The following is a 19,366-nucleotide window of genomic DNA, read 5'->3' as shown; positions in this document are numbered from 1 at the left end:
ATTGAGTGTTTGAACTTTTGTGTGGGATGTGGAATTTTGTGTAATTATTTCTGAACTAGTGTGATCTAAAGCCTGAGAATCTTGCACATCATACTTGAATTTCATGTCCTGCATCACAAGTGGCTACTCATATTGCAAGAGGTCAACTATCATTTCATATACGAGGTCTTGAGTGGTAAAATTTCTATGCTACATATCAGGTTTCAAGATCAGCTAGCTGATGTATTCACTAATGTTCTTAGCCGAAGTCATTTTGAATGTATCCTTTTCAAGCTGAGCAGCTTGGGCATCAATGTGGGCCGTCAATCATGTGGCCCACCTAGGTGACTATATTATGGACCGTACACTTGGACAGTCCATATTCTCTCTTTTCTTTACCATTGTGGCCCCTTACTCAACATATTTGGTAGCCCTAGGGTGCTTATATTAATTTGCAATACGTGAGGGCATATTGGGTATTTTTGGTTTTTTTTAAACTCAACTGAATAAAAGCAGGGGGGGGGGGCGGCGCGGTGGAGCACACACTCTCTCTCTCTCTTCTTTCCCTTCTTTTCTCAAACTACATTAGTTATACTAGTCATTTAGTATTTTTGGGTGAAACTTAAGTCACGACCAATTTTGCAGATGGAACTGTTATATAATATTATGATAGTAGAATGACATTTTTAACTGTGGACCATTTTATGCCATGAATGTTTTGGTAGAATTGTTGATAAGGGCAATTTGGTTTTTATGTGGTCTATGGGCTTTTAAAGTTACTATCATATTATGGAGGGGAGACACACACACACACACACTATATATATATATAGGTAAAGAAGAACATGTTCATAGGGTGTCTGTTTGAAATGAGGATGGTGGCAAGATGAGGAAGGATAGAAATAGAAATGAATGCGTCCAAGGGAACCTAGGAGTAGCACTAATTGGTAATAAGATGAGGGAAAGTAGGCTTAGATGAATTGGTCATATGCAACGGGGACCAAGAACCGCACTAATTAGGAGTGAGTTGGTACAAGTTAAAGACTCTGAAAGGGCAAGGGTAAAGCCCCAAAGGACGTGGATGGAGGTGGTAAGAAAAGACTTTATGATCTATGGTCTAACTGAATGTCTGGTCCTTGATAGTGTGGTATGGCAGAACAAGATTCATGTAGCTGACCCCAATTAATTGGGATAAGGGATAGATGATGATGATTCATATTTTGGTTACTTCGATTTGGTACTGTGGCTAGGGATGCAAATGTGGGCCAAGGCTTCTCTATGCCCAGGCCGAGATCTAAGCATTATGTGTTGAAGTTTACATTTTTTCAGCACCTTTCACGCATGGTTGCTTTTCTTGTATGGTATTAATTTCAGTTATGTTAGTTGTTCTTGCTTTTTTCTTTATCTGTACTTTTCTTCTCAAACTATTTCCTTAGTGTTTCGCTCACTGTTATGGATTTTTTTCATTTTCTTGCTGTGGTAGATTCTCAGATCATTGTTTTCTTGTACCTTATTTTGCAGCTTACGATCGCTCTAACTAAGGAGGATGCTGATCCAAAGAAGACACAATATAATGAGTATTGCTATGCTGGTGGATTGGTTGAGTATGTGAGATGGCTAAATACTGATAAGGTATGCACGTTGCATAGCTTTGCATATTTTGATGATTGGAATTAAATAAATGTGAACCTAAACACCAAGCATTTCTGCAGTTGCATTATTCTTTGCAATCATTTTATTTCCAGTATTGTTTTGCTGAAAAAGGATTGTAGCCATCATCCCTCATACTAGGTATTCGGCCTTCCTGTCAGTGGAAAGAAGAGATCCCCATGGGAATGATGGGACTTCACCATGAACTGTGCAGGTCCCCACTTATAGAATTTAAGGGGAAGGGCAGAATACATTGTGGCTGGTGACCTTTATATTGTTGTTCCAAAGTTTTTTGTAATTTTTACTTGCATATGTTACTTCTAAATTAATCTTTGGAAAGAAAAGTTACTTCAAGTTATGGAGATGGATGATCAGGGATGTATGCTACCCAAAAGTTACTTCAAATTAATCTTGCGTATGTTCACCTTGTTAACTAAGCAGAGAATGAGTCAACTGATCCAACATGGAATGGTAGGACAAAGAAGATGGATAATCAGGCATTTATGCTACCAAAAGAGAAGGGTACAATAGCGTTCTCAGTCCATTAGAAAAGGTCAGACGTCATCAACATTCAGATCAGGTACCTGCTATGTACATATACATTGATGAAATACCACCAACATGAGTCATACAACCAACAATAACTTAAACCCAAGTGTATTCTTCTAATTCATATTGTCCATGCACAAGCCCACATTGACCTTGTCACATAGAAATGAGGTGGTTGATGAATACCCAAAATACAAATGGTTAGCTCATGTGGTACCATCGCAGATTGGAGCACATATGTCCGATTGCACTGTCCTTTCATCCAAACACAAAAGCTGTGTACCTGATCATGGCCTTAAGACAAAAGTCGGAGTTTAAGATAATAAAAGTTTAAATATAGCTCACACAATAACAAAAAATAAATGAGTCAGCACAAATTGAGCATCTGACTGAAGAACATATGGGATCTGGGATTCGTCACATAGATACTATGCGGTGGGCTCAGACCAACATATGAAGCCAGTCCAACCTCCTGTTCACGCGCAGATCCAGGAAGAGCGCAGCATACTGCTCGTCTTTTATAGGATGTTACTAGTAGACAGGAAGTTCTCGTTTGATAGTCCTTGCACCTGTTCCAACTCCATCATATGCAACATGTCCTTCCCCTTTGTCATTGACAAGGCTGAAGATTAGCGACTTGGTCAATCGATGTTCCAAATAACATCACATGGGCATCCAAGCTTAGTTTTCTTCCTCGAATTCACTGTGTTGCTGGTATTCTCAGACATTGTCATGTTCATTATGGGGCTTCTATTTTATTCGTGATGAGCATTTCTGGTGTCAAATGACCAGTGAATGTCAGAACTACTGTCGACATGGTCATCGGATGATAGTGGTAATGTATCTTGGAATTGCTGGCCATAATTGGGTGATGAGTTATCTGCTTCCCTTGTCCTATGCATACCCGCGAGGGGTAATGTACCCTGTATGGGTGTAACGACCCGTCGCTTAATCTCCTATAATGAATGCAGGATCCTCGTACCGTGGAATAGGCTTCCCCCATATGTTGGCCCTGTATAGGTGCAATTATTGCAACATAAAGGAATATATTAGCAAGGGAAGAATGTTTGTAGTACGTTACAGTGTAAAGAAAAAGATATATCGTTCAACAACTGAATAGAATATGACTTTACCTTTATGTACTCATCCCAAACGTCGTTGGTGGCTAGGACAATTTCACTTCCGAGTCCCAGCCGAATCCGCATGCACCTAGCATATCTTTGACAAGCGTAAACTTTCTTCAGCATACGTAGGCAGTTCTGCACATAGAGTGAGTCAATGTAATACTGACATTGTTTTCTATGTTAGTCAAGACAGCCTTATAGGTGCCCGCTTTAAATCTGTTGTCTCCTTTACTATCAATCCCTACTTGTTCCATAAGTGCGTCAATCAAACTATTATCCATATCGTCCATCCACCACACTTCGAGCATCAGCCTGTACTTTTTGATATTGATTTTGAGGTCGACTTCCTCAGAGACTTTCTCATGGGTTTCGAGAGAGATTTCCCCGATGTCTTCATAGGGGTGAACGACATGTTCCACTTTGATGTACTCATGGCACCTATAGTCGTGACGTATGTTGAAAACGTGACTCGTGATACATATAGCTGTAAATATGGAGAAACAGGTACACTTCATTTGACAAATGCAGAATTAGTTCAGCTAAGATAGCCTTCATCCTTGGGAACATTGTTTTAAATATCAACGATATCGGCTGATATATCCCACGATATATCTTGTATCCCACCTGTGCGATACAAACGCATAGGTAATGCTGATATATTCCACATGTTTCATCTAGTGAGCATTTTCAATTTTCGATTTTTTTTTTTTTGTTGAAATTATGTTAAATCAGTGTCAAATGGTTACAAATACAATGCTTCTTCATGTTTTGTATGAAAAATCATGAAGTTTGAGCTTTGATTTCGATATCGATTGGTTCTTCATGTTCTCCTCTAATTTTGAAATTTGAGGCTAGTTGGTCCATATTGGGAAAAATTCAAAATTTCCCCAATTTCTCCCAAATTGCTTGCAATGTTGCATTCCAAACATGAAATCAAGCATGTATGAGGGCTGATCTACTGATTTGTTAAGTCCTTGTCAATTTTTGGAAAATAAAAATTATTTTTTAATTAACAATTAATAAAAAATTAGTAAATTTTTTTTTTTTTGAAGTTTTCCTTAACAATTGTCAATTGAGACTAATTTCAAAGTATTTAAGAGTGTTTGATGAAATGATCTCACATACACTCTAAATGTTATGCATTCAATTTGAATATAGTTGCATTAGTTCAATAAGACAACACATAGCTTAGGATCCTATACAAAGGAAACCTATTATGTGACTTCTTTTTTGAGATGTTATGATTTAAAAGTGTGTATTTAGTTTTATTATTATTATTATTATTATTTTTATAACAATTTTTGAAGTTTCATTGAAAAATTCAACCATTTCCCCAAAAGTGCGATAAATTACCCGATACAAACGATATATCCTGTGCGATTACCGATACCTATCTGTATCCCAAGGACGCGATACGTAACACGATGCTGATATTTTGAACACCGCTTGGGAAGGGGAATCGGATTTGATTATGAATGGATGTATGGTGTGGTGATAGGGCTCTCCAGGATTACTTCTTAAGATTAGTTGCTTCTGCTTCATATTGTAGCATTGTAGCCCCTCAATGCTTCTCTACTTGTGGCGGTTTGGTTGTTTGGTGTCCACCATGTCATAGGAACCTATCAGACGATAATGTTTTGGAGTAAATTAGTTTGTTGGATCATCTCAAGCTTGCTGCTCCTTCGCCTCTAGAAGAAGATTCAATGATATGGAAAGGTCATAGATTCTAGAACTTTTCTGTCTGTTCCTTTTTTTTAGGATTTTGGCTTAATCCGATGGTAATCTCGACCCCTTGCATCTGTTCCACCATTGGTTTTACAGTGCTCCTCGTATAGCAGTTTTTGTTTGGTTGGTGGGTCGAAAGAGAGTGCTGACCATAGATAACCTCCAACGAAGATCCCTTGTTCTCCCCAATATTTGTTTGTTGTGTATGGCGGATGCAAAATCAATTGATCATCTGTTCATTTACTGTACTTTTACTCCGAAGGTGTGGGAGTCTTTTCTAGCTGCATTTCAGATGTCTTGGGTCATGCCAGGATCTGTAGATGTTCTTCTATGTGCGTGTCATGGAAACGGCAGTGGGAAAGATGGGAAAATAGTTTGGAGGCTCCTCATAATGGCCATCTTTTAGGTCACTTAGAAGGAGAGAAATGAGTGTTGCTTTAGGAATGACGAGACCTCGATGGAAAGAGTGATATGGATAGTTAAAGGTTTTGTAAAGAGTTGGGCTCCTCATGTCATTGTAGCTAAAGCTGCTTTTGTCTCTTCTTTTTTGGGGTGTTGTGTTGAGTTGTATTCTTTTCTTGCCTTTTGGCGGGCTTTTCAATAAATTTTAGTTGCCTCTAAAAAAAAACCCCACATCATTAAAGTCATGTACGAGGCACTGTTACAAGATTGAGAACACATGGTGACGTTAATGAATTCTTAGTAGTTGTAGGCCTTCATCAATAGTTGGCATTGAGCCCTTTGTCCATTAACATTTTGCACTTTTTATAGATGAATTAATCACTAGCGTCTAGGATGAGATCCCTTGGTATGATGTTTACAAATGATGTGGTGTTGGTTGAGAAGACTATGGAGGGGTTAATAGGCCTGAAGTCCTTTAGGCACTCGACTCCCTTTAGCCTCGAAATAAGTGCAATGAAAGAGTTCCCCAGCTCATTTAGAATCGAGCTAGAGTAAGAGAACTCGGAAGCAAAGTTTAAAAGATCTAATCTGAGCAACTCTCAGAAGGCTTGGAAGAAAGCTAGGTGGAACTCAGTTGGACCTAGAGCTTTTATCTCTGCCTAGTGTTGACACTGCTACCTTGACTTCCTCCTCTGACATAGGACCTTGGAGGGCAGCTGCATCCGCCTTCAATATCCTATCGAAATCTAGGTTATCGAGGCTTAGATGCACCTACCCCTCACTCAAAAGGTGCTTCAAATAGAACTCTACGGCGCATTGTAGATTTGGCCTTTGTCGTCCAACTTTTCTGCTGTCCACCAAAAGGGAAGAAATCCTGTTGGCCCTAATGTGAGTGTTGGCTATTCCGTAGAAGAACTTGGTGTTCTTCTAATGCAGGGGCATTTTTACACCGAGCTCGAGTGGGTGGCCTGTAGGATGCGAGGGCACACTCGGGGTGGGTTGCTTGCAGAACCCATGTGATTTGGGGCCTGTGTGAGGCAGAACCCATGTGATTTGAGGCTCACAAGGGGGTGGAACCCATGGATTTGGGGCCCATGAGGAGGGTTTGGTCGAGGACCTAACCCATGGACATGGGGCCTGGGCTATGAGATAAATGGATTAATTTTCCATGCTCTATCTGTTCGAGCTTTTAGAGCAAATGGTTGATTATCCTGCATCAAATTGGTATCAAAGCAGGAGGTCTCGTGTTTGAGACTCCTCACCGGGGGTGATTAATGTAAGGATATTTTCACACCAAGCTTGAGTGGGGTGGCCTGTGTGATGCATGGGCACACTCGGGGTGGGCGGCCCGTGGAATCCATGTGATTTGAGGCCCATGTGAGGCAGAACCCATGTGATTTGGGACCCATGAATTTGGGGCCCACGAGGAGGGTTCGGCCGAGGACCTAACCCATGGATGTGGGGCCTGGGCTATGAGATAAATGAATTAATTTGCCATGCTTTATCAGTTTGGGCTTTTAAAGCAAGTGGTTAATTGTCCTGCGTCATCTTCTCTCCCTCCTTGAACTAGGTTGTCCTAGAGTGCGGACGCCATTTAATCTCCTTCTCTTCCAGGCGGTCTCTGTATTCAAGGGGGAGCTTTTTCTTCTTAGCTTTCTTGGCTTCCAACAACATCTCGCCTTCTTCTTTAACGTTGAGCTGTTGAATAGCCTGCAATATCCCGTCCATTTGCTCCCATTGACCGAACACCTTATTCTTCCACACCTTGAGCTTGGCTTTGACCATTTTGAGTTTTTGGAAGAGCTTGAAGCCTGCAGTGCCTTTGACCTCAAAGGAAGATGGGGACATCTCACACACGCATGCCCCCCTACGCACGTACGCAAGGAGGATGGCCCCACCATCGATTTGGATCGATGACGACGTTCAGGGAGGGCCTCCTAGTTAGAAGACTGTGTCTTGGTTCCTTGGAGTGGACCTGATCGTCATGGGGATCCCACTATTGGATCTCATGATCGTGGCCCACTACTCTAAATAATCTAGTACTTTGGATTTTGCTTATTATTGTTATTAGGAATATCATGGACGGTTTAGATTGTTTTGATTAGTTGTTATTTTTTATTACTTCATCTCCAAGTAATAGGGTGCTCACATGGCGCGGCTTTTGTGGTATAGGTTTTTCTTATAAATAGGCAACCCCTTGTAGGATTTTTTTCATTGAATATTATGAATAAAATTTTGCCTACTTCTCTAATTTTCTGAGTTGTGGAAATCCAATTAGGTGCGAAACCTCCCTTTTTCGAAGGGCTAACTACCGTGGTGTGAAGCCATACTCATCTCAAATCGCCCCCATCTCCTACAATCCATATTTATCTTTTCCTACAATCATCCAACCTTCAAATCCACCGTTATTTTGTAGCCAATCCTTCTCTACAACTGATTTCTAGAATTAGGCCCCGTTGGAGGGCTGAAACTTCGGCGGAGCACCGTGCTCAAACCAGTCATCCGTTCGATCTGAAAATTAGTGTGTGGGTGGCCCATCCCTGGCCGACCAACCCCTTGCTGGCCCTTTTTGGGTTTGTGGGCCCCACACATGTGCGGGCCACACTCCACACATGTGCATCAGGCCTGCTTGCTGCTCACGCGTGCGGATTGGTTACAGGTTCTTTCCCTCATCTCATTCACTCCTCTCTCACCTTATTTCCATAACCCTAACCCTAGATCATCTCAAATCCCCAAGTTCTATTCTATTGTTGCAACCCTAGGGTTTCCCAAATTAAAACGTATGAATCCCTTGGATTGGGGAAGTAATCCTTTGCATGTGTGGATGAATTTACTCTCCTTTAATCATTGTTTGGTCTATAATTTTTAATTGATCCAGCCCTAACATGTGTAGGCTTGGACCCTTGTAGATTCCCCCTTGTTGAATGTTTGACTTTACGTGGGATGTGAAATTTTTGTGATTGTTTAAATTAGTATGATCTAAAGTCTAAAATCTTGCATATCATACTTAATTTCCATGTCTTGCATCAGGAAGACCACCAGCCCGAAACGAAATCCCTAAAACCTTCCACCTCAAGCCACGCTAGCTCGAAGTGGAAAGGTTTGGGGCCCTTACTATCCTCAATGACCTCTGGAAGTACTGGACAATGGTCAAAAACTGTTTTGGAAGGCTTTACATAAAAGTGATGGTTAAGAGACACCTCAAAGCTGTATGTTTCAATACTTGGTTCCTTTTTCAAAAGGTTGAGGAGATCGATGAGGTTGTATCCAATAGAATTAGACTTGGGTGGATGAAGTGGAAATGTGCCTTTGGAGTGTTTTGTGATTGACTCGTGCCTTTGATACTTAGGGCCTCTTTCGGACCTTGGAAAATAAAAGGAGAGACCGGGATTTTCTTGGAAAATAACTTTCAAAGAAAATGTTCCAAGAAAATGGCACTCCTTTTATTTCCCAAACTTCAAAATAGGTCCTAAGTCTCAAAGGCATGAGTCAATCACAAAACACTTCAGAGGCCTTCAATCTCAAACCCTGCCCCTGTTATTTTACTCTCTCTGCATGCTTTCTTGGAAAATAACTTCAAAAGAAAACGCCACTTCCTCCCAGTGTTGTCATATGCAATCACATATGCCATTTTGGGAGGATGGACCGTGTTGCTGCTAAAATCTGGGCCACTCTCCATTCGGATGCAAGAACTCTGATCCGCTTCAGAGACCTGAACCTGCACAACAGTGGTGAGCAAAGGAGACCCTGACTTAAACAGGGGACCCTTCGATGCCTAAGTTAGGTCAAAGGAATCTGGGTCTAAGTTCGAGTGTAGAGGGAGAGTGTGAAATGTTGCGTACCTGTTTCTTCCTCGCAAGATGCTATATATACCGTCATGCTTAGGACAAACATGTCTGCATAACTCGGCGCATCTTAGGGCATTTACCACATCATGCAGGTGATTTGGCCACCCATCGTTGTATAGTCATGCGAATGTGGGCGGTTGAGTAACTGTAACTAATTGTGCGATAATGGGACAACTCATGATCCTCCTCATAAGTAGACTCCGACCCCAGGCCCAAACCGACTACCTCGGCGTTGGATCACTCCGAGCCGAGTACTTCGACCTCGGATCATCCCAAGATCCCGCTCCGAATCCTAATTCGACGGCTTCCTTCTGGGAGCTCGGAGTAAGCGCATAATAACAATTGGATTGGGGGTCCAACCCTAGCCTACACTCGATTCCAAGTTGTCCTATGCTCCGAGTCGGCTTTAGATTAGTTCGGAGCTATGACGTCTCTGATCTTCCCATAACAGAAGCCCCCTACTCTCCGAGTACGATTGCGGACTCAGAGAGTAAGCACATGCGGAAGATTGATAGCGTCCACAATTGTACCCTCAAAGCGTATGGTCGCAATCATAGTTTCCATATTTGGAAAGGTGCATACTTGGGGTTTCCTGTCGGCGAGTTAACCTCCAGCAGGCACGTGGCGATGGTTAAGATCTCGAATCGTCAGAGAACCTATGAGGGATCGCCACGTAAGCCACGGGATACGGTTGAGCGACGTTTCCACTGCTCAGAGCTCGTCGCCCGATATAAGAGGCACACGGCCTGGCAGTGCTTGGGCCAGTGACGCTCGACCACGTGTATTCCAAAGTCGGCTCGCGACGGTTCTATGACGGTCATCATATCTCGCCATTAATGCGAGAATCATCCACAGGTTATAAAAACTCAATGCTCGGAAGCGCTCACATTTTTGCTTTCTGAACCCGTGTTGCTGTGGGCTACTTGAGGAGGCGATTTTTGGCGATTGCGATTTCCGGCGAAGGTGATTCCGACTGACTAGGAGTTTCTAGTAGAAGCAATTACCAGTGACCGTCCGGTGGGTCTTCCCTCTCGTTTCCAGTTTACCATTATTTCCTTCGCTTCTGTGGGATGTTGGACGATTCAAATATGGTCCGAGGCGATTATGATATCGAAGATGACTCCAGGCTGGGAAGCTCGGATGATAGAAGAGGGGCCTCTGAAGGCCCTCTTGAAGCAGTACCCCTCTTCCCTCCACCCAGGAGGGGCAAAGAGGCAGGGGCTCGGACGCTCCGTAAAGGCGGGAAGAAAACCTCTCGAGCCCCCCGAGACTTGACGGGGGGCGGTGCGGAGATGCCTGCGAGCGGGCGGGCTACAGAGACCATCCCGGGAGGCTCTGTACTAGTTGAGTCTCAGATGGGATGGATCCGATCGGAGTTCGAGATTCTGAACTCCGTGCAGATACGGGCGCCAGAGCCCCTCGATACTGCCGGAGCTCCTGTCGAAGGGGAAGTCACGATCTTCCTCTGCGCACTGCAATGTGGGCTCCGGCTTCCCATGCACCCATTCGTCCGAGCCCTGACAACTTATTTAGGACTGGCTCTAGGCCAGTTTACCCCCAATTCTTGGAGGGTTTTGATATCTTCATACATCATCTAGCGCCAAGTTGGGAACTCGGAACTGACACCAGAGGAGCTGATAAGTTTATATTTGATCAAGCACGATAGCCAAGAGCTATGGTACTATTTTGCGACTCGCGGCAGTAAGGGCTCGGGGTTGGTCCTGCAGCTTCCATCCTCTAATAAGGATTGGAAGAACAAGTGGTTTTGGGCTTCGGGCGAGTGGGAGGCACTGGCAGCGGAGTTCAGGAATCTAAGGACTCGGGTCTACCCAATTTACCCTTCCAGGTCGGATCCTGAACAGTCTCCTCGTGATGCTTCCTTATCTATTGTGGTCTGAGCGAAGTCTTCTTTTCATTTTTGCAGACTTCCCGAGGGGCTCGCCTCTCGTCAACTCAGGCCAAAAGAACCAGATTGCCAAGGCCAGGGCGCGCTCGGAGGACCTACGATCCTGGTCGGGCCTGATCACTGCCGATAATCTTTATCGGTCTGGGCTCTGCAAGTCCAAGCAATTCCCCACTTCATTCAATAAGTGCCCCTTTATTGTGATGAAATTGAATGTCTCTCAGCTCGGACATTAACTCATTATCCTGTATACAAGTATGGCCAAGGCCTCTGGATCTTGAAAGAGGAAGGTTGCTCCGTTTGTTGAGGAGATGCTGAGGGCCGAACCTCGGACGAAAACAACTGTCCCGAGGAGGCAGGCGACTCCCCGCGGTGGGGGTCCCTCGGCTCCAATTCCTATCCTTGTAGCTTCGACTCCAGCTCCAATTTCTATCGCTGTAGTGCCGTTTCAGCTCACATTGATGTCGGGGTTGCGGTCGACCACGCTCCCGCTCCCCCCCCCCCCAGTTGTTACTCGCGTTCCTGATGCCTCTCCACTCGCCCCCGAACCTTGTATAGCCATCCCATCTTCCTCCAAACAGGAGGAGGCCATTCAGATGGCCGACGCGATGCTCTCTCCTCCCAAAGCCGGGGATGACCCTAGAGCTGAGGCCCAGGCTTCAGCGGGACCGAGGCAGGGGAAGCGATGGGGTTAGCTCGGGTCGGAGACAGTGGGGACGCACTTCCGTCGGGCTACCATATGTCAGGGTTAGTTCACTGGGCTGTAAAGCATGCTCCAGAGAGGGAGATAGCAGCCCTTCTTACCAAGTCGGAGGAGTCCTTCGTCAACGATATGGCCTCCGTCTTCTACTCGGTATTCTACTAACCTCTCCTGTCTTGATTCTCTTCTCATCATGTTCGTACGCTTATATTCCTTATTATGACATGTATATATTTTTTGGCCCAGTCCATCCTCAAGCGCGTCTCCTAGTCGAGCATTGTCCTTTGCGAGCTTGTCGGCGTGGGCCATTGCTCCGGTCAGCTCAGTCGCTGCGGTAGAGCAACGTGCCTGAAGGTCGTCTATGACCCCTTGGAGTTGCAGCTCTCGCGCTTTTCTATCATCAAGCTACCGGCACAGTTCTGCTTGCTCAGGGGCGAGGTTGGGACTCTTCGAGAAGAGGTTGGAACCAGACTATGCTCGACTAGGAGACGCGCTTGAGCAAACCAAGGCCGAGGCGGCAGAGGAGTTGAGTCGAGCGGTGACACAGGCGAAAGAAGCTCAACGGGCTGAAGACGAGGCCTCCCTGGCTTTGGCGGTGGCCGCTGCAGTGGATGCATTCAAGTCTTTGGAGGAGAGGACCGCTGAAGCTACCAAGTTCTATAACTGCGGCTTTGACGCTTGCATTGACGCGGTCCAGGAGCTTTATTTGGATCTCAACCTCGAGCCCTTATTTCCCGAGGATGCGGGGGAAAAACCTGCTGAAGGTGTCCCTTCGGGCCTGACTCCCGCCTCTCAGCCCCCTCTGACTAAATAGTTTTCCTTCTCTTTTAAACAATTATTCAATGGATGATTGTGGATGATCTTTTTGACCCACTGGAGAGGTCGTGATAATCATGATTGATTTTTTTTTGGATGATAATTATTAGATGTTAAGTTGTTGATTGTCGAGCCGATTCCTTAGCAGGTCGGCTCACTTCAATGCCATTTCCCCATACTTAAGGGATCTAAGACCCTTAGTCGTTTTGCAGAATTTTATGATGTTAAAATTATTAAAGCCGACCTCCTGAGGAGTCAACTCCTCCCACGAATGGCAAGCGGTTTTTAGTAGATCCGTCAGTCGCATGATGAGCCGACTCCTTTGTCGAGGAGTTGGGTCATCTACGGGCTTTTCCCTTGAATATGAAGGGATCCCTTGGCGAGTTTTCGTGGGATAACGTACTAACCCCTTCTTAAAGGGATCAGTCCGTTAAGTCGGCCCCTGCTTCTTCATTAGTCGATAATTAGTTCAAGTAGATACGTAGAAACATGGATTTTATTGAAAACCTTAAAGGCTAGTAGCTTCGAGGTGTACACATATTGAGGGCCTTCAGTGGCCAATACATCAGGAATAGTAGATTTTCAGGTGCTCGGCATTCCAGGGGTGGGGGAGCTGACGGCCTTCGAGATCCTCCTAGTAGGAGTTGGGCTTGGTTGATCGGACCATGCGATAAGGCCCCTCCCAATTGGGTCCGAGCGCCCTAGCCCCTGGCTCTGCTGTGTTGTGGAAGACTCGGCGAAGGACTAAGTCTCCCGGACGGATTCGTTTGGTCTTGACCTTGGAATTATAGAACCGTGCCACCTGCTGGTGCCGAGCAGCAACCTGGAGTCTGGATACATCTCTAGCTTCCTCAAGTAGGTCCAGGTTAGCGACAATCTGCTCAGCATTTTGATCTTCTTGATAGTTCCTAACCCAAGCTGTAGGGAGACTGATCTCAACCGGCACCACCGCTTCCAAACAGTAAGAAAGCGAACACGGGATTTCCCCAGTAGCTGACTGAGGCGTAGTCCTATAAGCCTAGAGGATGAACGGGAGCTCCTCGGCCCAACTGCCTTTCGCTTTCTCTAATTTTATTTTAAGGTGATGCTTGATGATTTTGTTAACTGCCTCCACTTGTCCATTGGGTTGCGGGTGCCTAGGCGAAGAATATGCGTTTGAAATGCCGAGCCCCCGACACATGCATTGGAACTTGTCGTTATTGAACTGTCTGCTGTTATCAGATACAATAGTGCGCGGGATTCCGAATCGGCAGATGATGTTCTTCTAGACAAAATCAACCACCTTCTGTTCTGATTTTTGCGACAGGCTCAGCTTCAGCCCACTTGGTGAAGTAGTCAACTGCGACAATAGCGAACTTGACCTGCCCTTTCCCTGTGGGCAGAGGTCCGATAACGTCAATCCCCCATTGAGCGAACGGCTATGGTCCACTCATGGGATTCATTTCTTCCGCAGGTCGCCTCGGCACGGTCGCATACCATTGACACCTATCGCACCTTTGAACGTAGTTTTTCGAGTCCTCCCTGATGGTCGGCCATAAATATCCTTGGCGGAGTATTTTCAGAGCCAGGGCCCGACCACCAGAGTGATTTCCGCAGATGCCTTCATGAATCTCCCGAATCACGTAGTCTGCTTCATCGGGCCAGAGACACCTGAGGTAGGGCTGCGAATGTCCTTTTTTGTACAAGATCCTGTCCAAGACTACATACCGTGACGCTCTGACCCTCAGGCGCCTAACCTCCAACTTGTCCGAGGGGGCCTCACCAGATGTGAGGTAGTTGTAAATTGGGTCCATCCAGCTCGGAGCGTCTTCTACTGGGTTGACCGTTTGCTTCTCTGTTTGGTTAATGCTCGGATGTTCTATGAACTCAACCTTCTACTGGGTTGACCGTTTGCTTCTCTGTTTGGTTAATGCTCGGATGTTCTATGAACTCAACGGGAATGACTCGTGGGATCTTTCCTTCCATGGCCGAGGCTAGCTTTGCTAGGGGGTCGGCCCAGGAATTCTCCGCCCTAGGGATCTGATTGATAGTGCAGCTCTAGAACCTTTCTATCAGTTTCCTGGCTTTGGCCAGGTATGCCACTATCCAAGTCTCCTTGACCTCATATTCGGTGGAGATGATTCACTACCAGCTGAGAATCACATCGTACCTTGAGAGACTGGACCCCCAGACTGGCCGCCAGCCTGAGTCCAGCCAGCAGAGCCTCATACTCCGCCTATTGTTAGAGGCTTTGAAACTAAGTCTGATCACATACTGGATAGGTGTAGAATCAGGTGCGACCAGGACAATCCCTACCCCGGCACGCTTGGCATTGGACGACCCGTCTACATAGAGAATCCATCCCGGCTCAGATACTGTCTCTTGATTGCTTGGAGGAACAGGCGAAGGAGCCATCTCTACTTCAGCGCTGATCCCCTCTTCGCTTGTGGCAGTGAACTCCACAATGAAGTCAGCCACAGCTTGACCCTTAATCGCGGTCCTTGGTTGGAACTGGATATCGAACTCCCCGAGTTTAATTGCCCACTTAGTTAGCCGACCCAACACTTCGGGCTTCTGGAGGACTTGCCTGAGGGGAGAGTCGGTCAAGACAATAATGGAATGGGTTTGGAAGTACGGGCGTAACCTCCGAGCCAAGACAACGAGACAAGAGTGCCAACTTTTCCAAAGCCGGGTACCTTGTTTCGGCAGGTACCATCGCGTTACTCACATAATATACGGGGTGTTGCTTGCCTCTCACTTCTTTAATCAGCGCCGAGTTGACGGCTGAGGCCGAGATCGCAAGATATAAGAACAAGGGCTCGCCTTCTTCGGGGTTGGACAGTACGGGCGATGAGCCCAAGTACTGCTTCAACTGCTGGAAGGCTTGCTTACATTCCGATGTCCACTCGGCCTTCTTATGACCCTTTAACTGCTGAAAGAAGGGAAGACATTTGTCAGTGGCTCTGGATATGAACCGCCCGAGTGCTGCAATTCGTCTAGTGAGGCATTGTATCTCTTTAATATTCCGAGGCGAGCTCATGTCGAGGAGTGCCTTGATCTTGTTAGGATTTGCTTCAAGGCCCCTCTGACTGACCTAAAACCCAAGGAATTTGCCGGAGCCAACTTCGAAGGCACACTTCGTGGGATTCAGCTTCATCTGGTACTCTCGGAGGATGGAGAAGGTTTCTCCGAGATTTGCTAGGTGGTCGGACGCCTTGGTGCTCTTAACGAGCATGTCGTCGACATAACCTCCATAGTACGTCCGATCTGCTTGGCGTACATTTGATTCACCAATCTCTGATACGTGGCCCCGGCGTTTTTCAAGCCGAATGACATGACCTGGTAACAGTAGAGTCCCTTGTCAGTGACGAAGGTAGTCTTCTGCCTATCTAGGGGATGCATCGCGATCTGGTTATACCCGGAATAGGCATCTAGGAAGGAGAGTAGTTCGTGCCCCGCTGTACTGTTTACCAGCTGATCGATCCGAGGCAAGGGAAAGCTATCCTTAGAGCAGGCCTTGTTCAGATCCGAGTAATCCACATAGACCCGCCATTTCCTGTTGGCTTTCTTGACGAGGACCACATTTGCGATCCAATTTGGATAGTGTATCTCCTCGATGAAGCCAACGCTGAGCAGTTTAGAGACTTCGCTGGCTATGACTTCATACCGCTCGGCGTTGAACGGTCTCCACTTTTGTTTCACAGATTTGTGATTAGGGTCCACATTCAGCTCATGAACCATGACATCAGGAGAGATCCCTGGCATGTCCTCATGTGACCATGCGAAGACGTCTCTGTGTTGCTGTAGGAAGGCCAACATCTCAGACTGTTGCTTGGAATTCAATGATGTTCCGAGCTGAATGGTTTTGCTCGGATCTGCTTTGTCGAGCGACACTACCTCCAAGTCTTCTACAGATGAGTCCTTTGTAGGTCTCCTGGGATCGAGGGCGTTGATGGTGAGGGCTTGCTTCACCGACCCTTTCTTTACTGCTATCGCATAACATTTTCGGGCCTTGCGCTGATCACCTCGAAGATAACCTATTCCGCCTTCGGTGGGAAACTTCATCATTAGATGATATGTGGACACGACTGCCCTCATTGCATTGAGAGAAGGTCTGCCTAGAATGACGTTATGCACTGATGACACATTAACGACGATGAAGTCCACCAGGAGGGTAACTTGATGCCGTCCTTCTCTCGCTGTCACAGGGAAGGAGATGGCTCCTTCGGAGATCACTCTTTCTCCGGCAAAGCCAGTAGGGGGGTCTTCACAGGTCTGAGGCGCGACCTTCGAATCGCCGTTCTTTCAAAAGCTTTTGAGTATATAATATCAACTGAGCTTTCGGTGTCTACCAAAATGCGATACACCTTGTGGTTGGCTATGGTCATAGTCACCACTAAGGCGTCATCGTGCAGATGTTGAATTCCGCGCACATCATCTTCTGTGAAGGTCAGACTGCACGGGTTGACTTAGAGCTCTTTGCTTGGCCTCTCAGTCACATGGACGTAGTGTTCCGGATCGGACTTCTGAGAATGGGCTTTACGGGCCCTGTTTGAGTCTCCTCCATCGGATGAACCACCAAAGATGGTACGGATTTCAGCCGGCTCTTCTGCAGCATTGCTCGGCTGCCCTTGCTCTTCTCTCCGAGCTGTTCTCTCCTTCTTGGTGTATCGGTGTAGATGACCCTTACGGGTGAGGGTCTCGATCTCATCTTTGAGAATCACGCAGTCAGTCGTATTGTGGCCGTGATCACGGTGGAAACGATAATACTTATGCTTGTATCGATGATCTGGGTCGGCTTTCATGCAAACGGGCCAATTCAGTAGCTTTTAGCCTCTGATGTCCAGTAGTATCTGTTCGGTAGATGTGTTAAGGGGAGTGTAGGAACGGAATTTGTCCTTAGGTTATTTGCTCAGACGACAATCATGAGGAGCGCGGTCGTCTGGTTTTTTACTGGATTGGGGCTCTTCGTTCCTCGGCCTTTTCCCTTTGTTAGTCGGCTCTGCTGCTCGAACATTTTTGTGAGAGTTGGAGAATTCCTTCGCATTATTGTATTTCTGAGCTCTAGTGACGAGCTTAGCCAATGTCTTTGGCGGATTCTTTCCAATGGAGAAGGTAAACTTTCCCTCTTTCAAACTGCTAAACACGGCAGAGAGCGCCATTTTGTCGTCGTAGTCCTCCACCTGCAATGCTTCCTCGTTGAAACGGGCGATGAAGTCCTTCATCGATTCTTTAGGCCCTTGCTTGATGGTGAACAGATGAGTATTCGGCTTCCGACTCTTCTTACCACTTATGAATTGGGTAAGGAATAATCTACTGAGCTCTACAAAAGAACCAACGGAATTGGGTTTGAGTTGTCGGTACTAACTCCGAGCGAATCCAGTGAGTGTGATTGGAAACCCCCTGCACATCATCGCGTCCGTTGCTGTCTGGATTTGCATCCACGAGCGATAAGCCTCCATGTGCTCGGATGGGTCGCCAGACCTGGAATACTGGATGACGGGAGGTATCCAGAACCTCTGTGGCATCACTTCGCTCATGATTGCAGAGGTGAAGGGAGGTTCGGTCTTCTTCCATCATTGCTTGAACGGCAGTGGGAACAAACGAAGGCTGTTGGTTCTGCTGCAGTATCAGAACCCGGTTATTAAGTTTTGCAAACCGCGCTTCCCACGGATCTTTGTTTTCAGCCACTATCTCTTGTGGAACCTCTACTTCAGGAGTCCTCCTTCCCCTCATCTCTAGCTCATGACGGAGATCCGTCGGTGCCAGAGCCGAGGTAACTGAAGCATTCGTCGGAGCACGGGTCGTCGTGTTCCGAGCCGGAACTCGGTTTTGGGTCGAGGGAGGATTCTGGATTGAAGCTGGAACCCGAGCGGATTGATGTTGAGATCCCTCGGGTCTCATACTCCTCGGCGCGGACTGGACTTCCACCACTGGTCTGATCATTTCCTGAACGGGATGCGGTTGCTGTTCCTGTCGCTGTTTCATCTGATTAATCTCGTCGCGTGGGGCTTGTATTTCGCTTTACATAGCTCCGTACTTGCTTGCTCGATTGCGAGAACGCTGGGAAGGTCCTGGAGTTGACTCGGCGTGAAGTAATGAGGAAGACCGAGTTTGATCATTCGGCTCCGGTTCCATAACTGCGGATTTCTTCTTTCCTCTTGCCATTGTTCTTGAGAATAGGAAACTGACTTTTCGTATTAGCTTCCCACAGACGGCGCCAAAAATGTTGCTGCTAAAATCTGGGCCACTCTTCGTTCGGATGCAAGAACTCCGATTTGCTTCAGAGACCTGAACCTGCACAACAGTGGTGAGCAAAGGAGACCCTGGCTTAAACAGGGGACCCTCCGATGCCTAAGTTAGGTCAAAGGAATTTGGGTCTAAGTTCGAGTGTAGAGGGAGGGTGTGAAATGTTGCGTACCTGTTTCCTCCTCGCAAGATGCTATATAGACCCAAATGCTTAGGACGGGCATGTCCGCATAACTCGGCGCATCTTAGGGCATTTACCACATCATGCGGGTGATTTGGCCACCCAGTCGTTGTATAGTCGTGCGAACGTGGGTGGTTGAGTAATCGTAGCTAATCGTGCGATAATGGGACAACTCATGATCCTCCTCATAAGTACACTCCGACATGAGTCCCAAACCGACTGCCTCGGCGTCGAATCACTCCGAGCCGAGTACTTCGACCT

The 19,366-nt window shown here is 46.4% G+C and overlaps 1 protein-coding gene across 7 annotated transcripts in view; it reads left to right on the top strand.

Annotated features, from left to right (window-relative positions):
• The window catches only part of LOC131228594 (DNA gyrase subunit B, chloroplastic/mitochondrial-like), a 58,724-nt gene that overhangs the window by 23,665 nt on the left and 15,693 nt on the right, over window positions 1-19,366 (top strand). For all 7 annotated transcript variants that reach the window (XR_009163014.1, XR_009163011.1, XR_009163013.1 and 4 more), the window contains exon 9: window positions 1,501-1,611. Coding sequence is in view for 3 of the 7 variants with exons in the window: in XM_058224358.1 (XP_058080341.1) it covers window positions 1,501-1,611 (111 nt within the window). In the remaining 4 variants the exon portion in view is untranslated. The remainder of the gene's footprint in view (window positions 1-1,500; window positions 1,612-19,366) is intronic.

The sequence above is a fragment of the Magnolia sinica genome, chromosome 16, assembly GCF_029962835.1.
Source record: "Magnolia sinica isolate HGM2019 chromosome 16, MsV1, whole genome shotgun sequence".
NCBI lineage: Eukaryota > Viridiplantae > Streptophyta > Magnoliopsida > Magnoliales > Magnoliaceae > Magnolia > Magnolia sinica.
The sequence above is the reverse complement of the archived record's forward strand: the minus strand, read 5'-3'. Positions and strand labels throughout refer to the sequence as shown.